This window comes from Betta splendens, chromosome 6, assembly GCF_900634795.4.
Source record: "Betta splendens chromosome 6, fBetSpl5.4, whole genome shotgun sequence".
NCBI classification, from domain to species: Eukaryota; Metazoa; Chordata; class Actinopteri; order Anabantiformes; family Osphronemidae; genus Betta; species Betta splendens.
Window position 1 is genome coordinate 9,441,093 of NC_040886.2, and position 9,886 is coordinate 9,450,978.

Consider the following 9,886-nt stretch of genomic DNA (forward strand, 5'->3'; position numbering starts at 1 on the left):
TTCTTTTGGACCCATACAAGATAAACTTTGCAAATGACACCATATTTATTAAATACTGTACGGATATAAAACAAACATTTACAGGGCTCAGACTTTTACTAGTGCCACGACTCTTAAGTGCTTTAAATATTGTTGGACTGGATAAAATCGTGATTTGCTCATATGAACGTAGCAGGAACATCAGGCTGATGATTCTAATAACCTGATGGAAAACATATTTAACTGAACAGTCAGTGTGAACCTGGAGACAGGGATTCGTCTCAGTTTTCCAGTGACCTCCTTGGCCCTCGTCAGTTGCTTGGGGTGGAGGATGCAGAGCTTTTGCTGTCCGTCTCAGAGTCAGTCTCCTCACTGCCGCTGCTGGCTGCTCTCGGAGCAGCTGGTCTGGATTTGGAGGTCTCCATACTACACTGAGGTTCGGAATCTTCTGTGTTCCAGCAAGTCGTCTGTGCCGTCACCGCTGGAAGGCTGCTCATCAACGTGGGTACACACTGCAGATAGGAAAATGATTTCCATAGTCAGTACAACAACTGCTCTGTCTCTACTTCACCTCTTCATCTGTCTAAAAGCGACACATTGAAGATAATCAACTCAGAACTCACCCCCGTTTCCTGACTCCTCATCAGATCCTCGATCTCATGGCTCCAACCCAGCATCTCGGCGAACCTCCGAACCGTATCCTCCATGTTCCCCAGCTCCATGTAGTCTCCTCTGCGCAGCGGGACCTTCTGGAAGGGACCCACAGCGTGTCGGTTGAGCAGGAGGCGTGGCACGGCGGCGCGCACGGTGTTCACCAGGCTGGCGAACGGCTCGATCTGAAACGCCAGGTTTAGTGTGAGTCAATCGCAACATGCGAGTCAAGTCCCTAAATGCAGAGAGCACCGTTTACCTGTAAAGACGTGCCCATAATGATAAGAAGGTCTGCTTTGGGGAAATCGTTTGTGTGGAGAAAATACTTCTGAGGAAGGTCCTCTCCAAAAAACACAACATCCGGTTTGACTGTTGCAGCGCAGAACGTACATATGGGCACATCATCGTTCATTATAGCGTTCTGTAAAACAAATGCAGGTTTGCTCTGGTGTCCAGTAGAAAGAATGTCTCTGGCTTATAAGTGCAGAGCCAGACATACCTTCGCCTCCTCAGAAGGGTACGGAGTGTAACACAAGTGACAGGATGCTGTGGCAAAGCTGCCGTGAGCTTCCACAAGTTTGTCATCTGGGATTCCACACACTGTGGAAGGTTATGACATGACACGGCATTAAGAGCAGGTCAAGAAGTCATTCTGCAGAACAGAAGAGCTGTTCCCGTTTCAGGTCTCACTCACGTTTCTCCAGCCCGTCTATGTTCTGCGTGTACATTCGGAGCAGCAGGCCTTTGTGGTGAATCATGCGGATGAAGTAGTGTATGTAGTTGGGCCTGTGCCTGCCAGGATACAGAGCCTTGGCCAGGGAGAAGAAGGGCTGCGGGTCATTGGAGAAGTAGTCGATGTTGAAAATGGCCTCTGGGTACGGGATGTTGTACTTCTCCAGGTTAGCATAAAGACCTGTTCCCGGAGTTCTGCGAAATATCAGGACATTTTAATGTGCATGACAGACGACAATGAGTCTGGGTCAAACAAACACGCTGATGGACACCAACCTGAAGTCTGGGATGCCGCTAGCTGTGCTGATTCCTGCTCCAGCCACTACCAACACGTTCTTGCAGCGGCCGAGCTTGACCAACCGAGCCACAGACGCCAGCCCGCCACGGGACGACGCCTTGGCAGATCTGGACCGTGAGGACTGCCCGGCTTGCATAGGCTCAGCTTTGTCCTTGGGTGTCTTTCCTCTACTGGAGAGCAGAGACACTAAATATTTTTCTCTTATATTACCTTCGAACATTTTTAAAATTAATCTCCCTCACCTCGTAGGCAGGACGGGCTGTGTGCTCACACTCATCTGGCTGAGGTCCTGAGCCAGAGCAGAGTCTGGCTGCTTCTTGCGCTGTTTTCCATACAGGTCCTGGGCCTCTGTAGGGTTGCTGTGTCTGGCCTGTGAGCTGGAGCTGCGTGTTATCCTGCTGCCTGGAGGCTGGGGGGGGTTTCTATCAGAAGCTGCTCTGGACTTGTTCATCCCACCAGCTACTGACAGGAAAATAAAAGCATTTAAAAACTTTGTCTAAATGTTGCTTTTTCTAAGTAATTAATGTTTACTTCTTCCTTGTTCTGTTGTTTTCTACTACACTAATTATACATGTTTCCACCCCTTTAATTTTTTTTTCCCTTTGCTCACCCTTCATCGTCTGTGTCCCATATTTAAAAAGCTGTTACACTGAAATGATTGCGCCTTTTCTCCTCACGCCCTTTTGTACAGCGAGAAGCTGAAATGTTTTAAAACTGTCACCTACTGAACAAAAGGTAATGGCAGCAATATATTTAGCGACCCCCTCTGCTCCTCAGCGGCTATGTTAATACAGTCCACAGCTGTGGCAGCTTTACTGTTCAGGGAGAACGAAGGGTAAAGCTGAGAATGAGATGGCTGTGTGTCAACAAACCCAGCTGGGAGAGAAAAGAGGATGCCCCCTAATGGCCCCCTCAAAGGAGGAGCGGGGAGGTGCAGAGATAAATGATACAGAGGCGGGATTCAATAAAGAGAGAACAGAGGAGGAGAAGAACGGGGGGGGGTTCCAAAGCTATTCTAGGCCTTCAAACAGCTTCCATGAGGAATGAGCGCGAGTGATCCGGGCGAGCGGGCGAACGAGCAGACAAAAGAGCTACAACCCATAAAACAGGGCTGCTCCAAAGGGGCAGAGGGGAGATAAGACGAGCTTTTCTCCGGCAGCACCTTATCGGCCTCAGAAGGAGACGGGAGCGGAGGAGAGGAGAGGGGCCACTGGGGGTTTACGGAGCCTCTGAAGGCGAGTTGTCAACAAGCTCAAAGCCGGTGTTTGTGCCTGCGTCTAGAGGTTTACGTTGTAGATGAAACGTTAAATAAAAAAATAAAAAACAGAGCAAACCACTCAACCTTCTTTCACTTTGCCCTTTTAAAAAGGCAGAAGCCCCCACATTACTCCCCTTTCCCCTCTCCTTCACATCCTAAAGAACTATTAAAAACAGTGGGAGGGCGAGGGTCCCAGCTTTTGTCTGGGCTCCTTTCACAAAGACACTGCTGTGTACAGGCAATAAATCAGCATCCTAGTTATTAAGGCCTCACACGGATGGTGGACGTAGACGCGACCCGTCTCCCGAGAGCGCGATCGAGCCTGAACGACACACTGGACACATTCCTCCGGCCACATTACTAAGTGAATCTGGCTTAGAGAGAAACCTGAACACGCCGATTTAAATGGGTTTAATCTTATCAAGACCTAATTGTGCTACAAATACTGTTACTATTATATAATGACAAAAGGCTTTAAAAGGATTTGAGGCCCCTCCACCTCGTAGGCCACCAGGATGGTAGCTGCTCATATCAGGGTTAAGGTTGTCCAATTAGGACCTACAACACTGGGCACACTCACCATCACACCCTGAACTCTCTCACTAAAGACATTGGAATAAAAATCAAAAGCATCCATTCACACACTTTACTTTTTACTTATTATTACATTTTTATTCTTCTAGGTTTTTCAAATAGATCCTATTATAAATTAATTTACAGGTGCAGTCCAGTAAATTAAAGTTAAACGAGAGGCTTTTCCCCACAACCCCAACATTTAACCCTCCACTTCCAGCAGCTGACTTCGCCCTCTGCAAAGCCCCACCCCTCCCCAGGAAGGAAAGAGTGGCAACATGGTTGCCACGGAAACCTCTTCATTACTCACTTGGAGAGGCAACAGCACCACGTCCTCCTTCCCCACCTGCTCATTAATGACATATCACTCTGTGTAGCATCTTTGTTGGACTCTCTATTGACACAAAGCAGCGAGTCCTAATTTGTGTTAGTATATTGTTTGGTCACACGGTGAGGAAGGTGGGCGGTGGAGAGCTTATTCTGCCCAGCGGGGTGATGGGTGACTAATAACGTGGGTCCTCTCACTCCTCTGAGGATGGCCTAAGTACCGATCACCCAGCCTTGGCATGTGATGTTATTTGTGCATAATGATCCCAGGCGAGAACACAGGTCCCCTCTCACTCGGCATCACTTTGACAGGGATAAACGTCTTGAGGCACCTGCAGTGCTAAAAGCCAGAAGCTAAATGGCACACGGGTAAATCTGACCTTACATAAAGCGGAGTAGTGAGCGTGGCCACAAAGACACCTGTGACTCCACGGACGCGGTCACGGAGGACCAGAGGCAACAGACACTAAGCATCATCACAGGCAAAGCATCCCCACCGTGGAGACCTGCAACTGGGGACAAGGGTTGCTGTCCTGCAAAAGCAGCACTCCCAAGCATACAGTTAACACACATTCTAGAGCCCAGAGCTCGGGGATGGGTTTGCAGCTGTTCACTTCTGCGAAGCTTGACAGAGAAGCAGCAGGGCAAAGAACAATGCTCGCCTATTGTCAGTTTTAAATGTTGCGGTAAACAACTGATTTCACAGTGTTACATGTCTAACAGTGAGTCTACACTGCCCTCTGCTGGGCCACACGTGTCCTCACATATGAAAACCAGCCCATTTTGGAAAACGAGCTGCTGTAACTTCCATAGGAGATATGACTGAGTCACAAGGGCCAAACAGCTGGATTTTACTGGACATGGATGCTTTTTGAATCAAAGACACGAGTAAAAACGATTGGCGTATAATTATGAACGACAACTACGTAGGCTACATAATAACTTTCCATTAAATGAAACCTTCAGCCCCCTGTCTGAAACAAAGCCGACAAGCTATAGGAAGTCTGGAATTGTAGTTTTATTCGCTAGATGCAGTGTCTTATACTACATTACCAGCTTAATGGCAGGTTAATCACAATGATGTAAATGTTTAAAAAATCTACACACACGTGGAATAGTTGGGCTCCATTCTACAGAATATTACTTAGGTAGGAGTGTAATTAGACATTGAACATCAGAACCCTGCTCTGTCACGACAGTAAAAGAACTAGTTTTCTACCCCGGTATTAGGTACCTGTCTGTGCAGACCAAGGAGCTTCTGGGTGATGAACAAACGACGTCGACAGGCTGCAGACGCTGCTGGGCCCCGCGGGATGTTTCACCTCCAAAAAGCAAACACACGCGACTTATTTTCCCAATAAAATCTTTAGTGGATCTTGAACAAGGCGCGCGGTCAATTCAGCGTTTCGTTCATTTGTAGCAAAGCTGCCTGCTGCTCCTCAAATGCAGTTTATCGGTTGCAGCCCGGAGTAACAGTTTGAAGGGAACGAGGTGTCACTCCGCTGCTGTTTCGGGAAGTGAATAATTCCTTATGAATACAGGCGGGAAATGCAGCTGGAGTCACGTGATGATTGATGATTACAGCCACACACTCATGGATAAATTTCATAAGAAAAAAAACATTTAGTTAGATTTAGTTACTTCTCATTCTTTTTAAGATGTTATCTTTCTGTTTCGTATTAAAATATACTAACACACACACATCCTTTTTTGTTAAACTCCAGCCAATAAAAGCCCTGTACATAATATTTTTCCACGGATAACAAGCAATGTCAGAGAATGAACTCTGAGGGCGAGGCAAATATTAATAGTCCCTCTATGCTCCACGACCCAGAAGCATTAGTTTGCGCTAATCAGCTTGGATTTAACTATCGAGTAACACATCATTCTAAAAGAGACTATCTTTGATGTAGGAGCAAAAAAGGATGTACGTCACTTCCGCATCGAGCGGAGGAGGTTGAGCTGTATTGTTATTGTTTGCATCAGTTATCTCCCGCCAAACTTCCCTTCAAAATAAACATCATAACTGCGTGTCATCTTCACTAATTACTACTGATTATGGCTTCATCTTAACGAGGCCTCTAATCATAAAGAGACATTCTTGTTGGTGAACATTTCTGGAAGTTTCAAAAATAAAATTCCCCGTGTTTGTGCATTCGAGGGGCGATCAGCCGTGTTCAATGACAGACAGCTCTAGCCACTGTTTGCGTGCGTATTTTCTCTCCATCTGTGGACTGTGTGTGTTCTGGGTGGGGACTGAGATCCTCCAAAAACACACACACACACAGCGTAAGTCAGCCTCAGCAGCTGCAGCCACATCTCAGGCCTGCGAAGCGGATTTAGTTGGATCCAGACGAACAGAACATTGAATCCTTTGGGTATCGCTCTAAAACAAGGTACGTTCTCTTTGAGGGTCGGGGTCCAGTTTGTTTAGCTGGTGAGAAACTATAGTTGGAACATAGTTGTAAAAAAACTGAGCTATGTCTAAAAAAAAGCAGCTTTACGTTATGTTTTAGCGGAACGGTAGAATTTTAAAGAAAAATCGACGGGTGTCGATGAAAACGTTCAAGTGGTGGATCGACTCGTGCGTTTTCTGGATGTTTAAATTGGTGTTTAAGTTTATTTCTTTCCTCAAGAACTATTAAGAACTATTGAACTACAACTCAACAGCCAACGACAGCAACAAGCGCGGGGGTAATTTCTCGCTTAGAAAGTGAGGCAGCAAAATTTTTTCGCGAGTAAAACCTCAAAGCAACGTTGAAGCGACTGCTTTTAAACTGCCTGAAGCTAACGAGTTAGCGCGCAGTTTTGGGGTTAGCTAGCTGTTAGCTCATAAAGTTTACATTTCGACTCCGCTGGACTTTTAACTACCTACTGACGCTAATGCGTTCAATTATAAAGCTAATCAGCACAATAAAGCTGTTTAAACGTTCATTAAATACCACCACAGCTGCCAAACGCCCCCAGTCCAGTAACTTTAACTTCAACAGGACCCCTTCCTGTGTTTATTTCACCCCTCATCAGATTGTAAATTCTATCTATCTCAGTTTCTATTTTCACGGTCTTGAAAACAGTTGGTGTCACTTGTGCTTGTATTAAATCGTGTATTCATTTGATTTATTTCCTATTTTAAGCCGAGTCTGTCCTTGCGCCATGTGTTTTAACCTGTCCCACAGCTCTGGTGCAGCAGGAACAGGTCTGCCTTGTTCTACCATCAGCAGCACACCCACTGCAAGCTCATCTTTTATGTCACAGCCTTAATATTGGCCTCCGAGTGAGGCAGGCTGTCACGTAAAATACTTCAAGGCTCATGATGGCATATGACATATTAAGGTGTAATAATAACCAGTAGCTTGTAGGACTTGTTTTTCTGATCTCTTTTCTTCACACAGGGCAGGGATAAGACGAGTATGTGACGCAGGCTTAAAGCAGGGTATAGGTGTTCAGTAAGGATGCTAGTGAGAAACACTAGAGATTTAGTCCCTTGTTCGTCGCGGGCCTCCCTGGTAATTGTTTCATTCAATTTCCTAGAGAAATGAGTGAGGAGGGGCAGGTGTCTGAGGACATGCCTGCACACCTCGACGACAACCCAGAAGCTACAGGTACACTCACTTACAATGATCATGTTTTAGACCTTGAATGAAAATGAGAAAATGTTGCAGTAACATGGTTTGGGTCATAACTAGGCCACCAGGAGGCTCCTAGACTATTGTTTATAGCTGTAAAATGTTGTATTGCTCTTTCTGACATTTTAGGGATGGACAGATTTTTGCTTGCTTAAACTTACTTACCTTTACTTTTACCAGACAACAACAAAGGTCACCCGCAGACACAGCCGGGCATGTTCGGCAGGTTGGCGGGGGGCTTGTATGGCGCAACCAAGGGAGCCATAGGAGCCACAGTGGGAGGGGTGACATGGATAGGAGGAAAGAGCCTGGACCTCACCAAAACCGCTGTCACCTCTGTAGCTGCCGTGCCTGCAGTGGGAGTGGGCCTGGTCAAAGGGGGAGTGTGTGCAGTAGCCGGAGGAGTCTCCGCTGTCGGTTCTGCAGTGGTTAGCAAAGTTCCCATAGGAGGAGGCAAAAAGAAAGACAAGTCTGACTGACGGCGATGAAAGCGATCACACACACCTCAGCTTCATCTGTGTTTACTTGTCTAAGGCATAGTAGAGCGAATAAGGACTCTTTCAGGGGGCAATGTTGGTGAGGGATCTGTCGTTTTTGTTTCCATGTTATTTGTTTGGGTGGTTATAAACCCACATTTATGCAATTATGAACCTACATTCACTCCAAGTATTTATGCAAAAAACATATCACGCTATTATCATGAAGGCCTGCAAATGTTTCTTTATTTTTCCTATTAAGCCATGACGCTGTTTTTACCATAAACTGCTGACTCTGTTACATTGGGGTAAATAAACAGTTGAGAGTGTAAAGGCACTTAAATCATACTTGCAGGACAATCTAATAAATATTAATCTATAGTTGACACAAGATGTTTATGGGGGTTTGGAAACATTTCACTTACTTCAAACTGGAAATTAGTACAGTATAACAGTGGAGTCCAGTTTTATTGATGTCTGATCGTGTCTGTATTAATAGATTGCTCTTTAGTGGTTATATTCTCAGCTCTTCAGGAGGTAACTTGTACTTTTGATACAGTAAACAGTTTATTAAAATAAATGTGCCTGTAGAAAAGTCAGTATTTCTATTATGTGATAAACTTGATCTCCTTTCATAGTGTATTTGTATATTTACATAGTTACTGTGACTCGTGACTCCAAACAAAGTATGTTAACATGTCTCTCTTTAAAAATGAAAACTTTTACTCTGATGGCTCAAAATACCAAAAAAAAACTTTTATTGCACTGTTGTCAGTGTTTTCCCAATGCTCCTCTGTGGTGTTTACGTCTGTTGCAATCTCATAGGGTGGAGTACATTTTTAAGCTGACAAACCATTAAAATTACAGTTATGTGATTCATTTATATCCAGCCTTATTTGTTTAGTTTTGGTTTAGAAATCCAGAAGTACAAAGAAATAGTAATAACAATCCAAATGTCTGTAAAACCAGCAGGGACTGTGTTGTGTAAGTACTCTTGTGATGACACCACATTGTAAACCACTTTAGGGCTCTATAAATTCATTTGACCCGATGCAGCGACCCATATTGCTCCTCTATAGGTAATAATAATCTGAACAAGGAAACCAGTGTTGGCAAAGCAAAAAACTGGTGCAGTTTCTTATCCATGGATCTATTCATCATCTTTCCTCCACATTTAGTGTTGAGCTGGGGGCCACAAAAGTAAACATCTGGAAAATGAAACGTCTGTAGCAGTTTGGGAAGTGCAAAGCAGGAGGAGGACTGAAGGCAGTGAGAGGTTTATTTGTTGACAATGAAATAAAGCTGAATATGGAAGTCGATGTGATTTAATTCTAATCTACATTCCACAATACGTCACATATATAACAGTGCAGCATGATGTTAATACACTGCAGGAGGGATCTGGAATATATATAATAGCATTACACTTTAGTAATCAAATAACCATCATGTATTCATAGTCAGTGAGCTTAGTGGAGCATTTCATCTGCTTTGGGTTCATAGCTAACACCAGACTCTGACAGTTAAAATATATGTAAGTCCTATCAAATCAGCTGATTTAAAAGGTAGAATTTTTGGATGGAAGCACAGGCCGTAACACAGAACTGCCAAATCACAGTCATACTGACCTCAGAACAGTGAGACTGACCTAAGGTCGTTTTCAGGCAGAGTGACATGTCCAGTTATTATCACAGTGCGTGTCCTGGCCGAGCTCAGCGAGCATGTCCAGATAATTCATACCAGATTTGTCTCAGAGCTGAGACATAGTAGTAGTTTATAGTACACGGTTTAATTACTCCAGACTCTGTGGTTCCGTAGGCTACTTGTTAATTTGGTTATTTTTAATTTCACAGAGGTCATTGATCTTCGGGCGTTGTGGGCTCTTTGCTGGTGGAGGGGGTTGGTGTGGAGCATCCTTTGACCCCACTGAATCCTGAGCTTCTACATCCGTCACAGTAGCCTGGAG

At 44.8% G+C, this 9,886-nt stretch overlaps 2 protein-coding genes across 6 annotated transcripts; one reads left to right on the top strand and one right to left on the bottom strand.

Moving 5' to 3' along the window:
* Positions 1–21: 21 nt before the first annotated feature.
* On the bottom strand, positions 22–5,332 carry si:dkey-103i16.6 (uncharacterized protein LOC557125 homolog). Of its 4 annotated transcripts, none has more exons than XM_029153035.3 (8): positions 5,053–5,332; positions 1,903–2,122; positions 1,639–1,827; positions 1,325–1,557; positions 1,130–1,230; positions 890–1,051; positions 603–815; positions 22–491 (listed from the first exon to the last, which is right to left on the bottom strand). In XM_029153035.3, exons 2-8 carry the CDS (start codon positions 2,109–2,111, stop codon positions 291–293), a joined length of 1,308 nt encoding a protein of 435 aa, XP_029008868.1. In that variant the 5' UTR covers positions 2,112–2,122; positions 5,053–5,332; the 3' UTR covers positions 22–290. The 4 variants fall into 4 exon arrangements, with proteins under 4 accessions (XP_029008868.1, XP_029008867.1, XP_029008866.1 ...); XM_029153034.3 differs by having other exon boundaries at positions 1,639–1,830; positions 1,903–2,119; positions 5,053–5,331; XM_029153033.3 differs by having other exon boundaries at positions 1,639–1,830; positions 5,053–5,331.
* Positions 5,333–5,863: 531 nt separating this feature from the next.
* On the top strand, positions 5,864–9,234 carry tmem263 (transmembrane protein 263). Of its 2 annotated transcripts, XM_029154692.3 has the most exons (4): positions 5,864–6,214; positions 7,211–7,264; positions 7,350–7,420; positions 7,625–9,234. In XM_029154692.3, exons 3-4 carry the CDS (start codon positions 7,354–7,356, stop codon positions 7,921–7,923), a joined length of 366 nt encoding a protein of 121 aa, XP_029010525.1. In that variant the 5' UTR covers positions 5,864–6,214; positions 7,211–7,264; positions 7,350–7,353; the 3' UTR covers positions 7,924–9,234. The 2 variants fall into 2 exon arrangements, with proteins under 2 accessions (XP_029010525.1, XP_029010524.1); XM_029154691.3 differs by lacking the exon at positions 7,211–7,264 and having other exon boundaries at positions 5,872–6,214.
* The last annotated feature ends 652 nt before the right edge of the window (positions 9,235–9,886 follow it).

Bases quoted from the DNA above. Each gene is read 5' to 3' on its own strand.
- si:dkey-103i16.6 (XM_029153034.3), bottom strand. From the start codon at position 2,111: ATGAACAAGTCCAGAGCAGCTTCTGATAGAAACCCCCCCCAGCCTCCA. The intron at 1,831-1,902 runs GTGAGGGAGATT...TCTGCTCTCCAG, and splicing joins CAGCCCGTCCTGCCTACGAG to TAGAGGAAAGACACCCAAGG. The intron at 492-602 runs GTGAGTTCTGAG...TCCTATCTGCAG, and splicing joins TGAGGAGTCAGGAAACGGGG to TGTGTACCCACGTTGATGAG.
- tmem263 (XM_029154692.3), top strand. From the start codon at position 7,354: ATGAGTGAGGAGGGGCAGGTGTCTGAGGACATGCCTGCACACCTCGAC. The intron at 7,421-7,624 runs GTACACTCACTT...TACTTTTACCAG, and splicing joins CGACAACCCAGAAGCTACAG to ACAACAACAAAGGTCACCCG.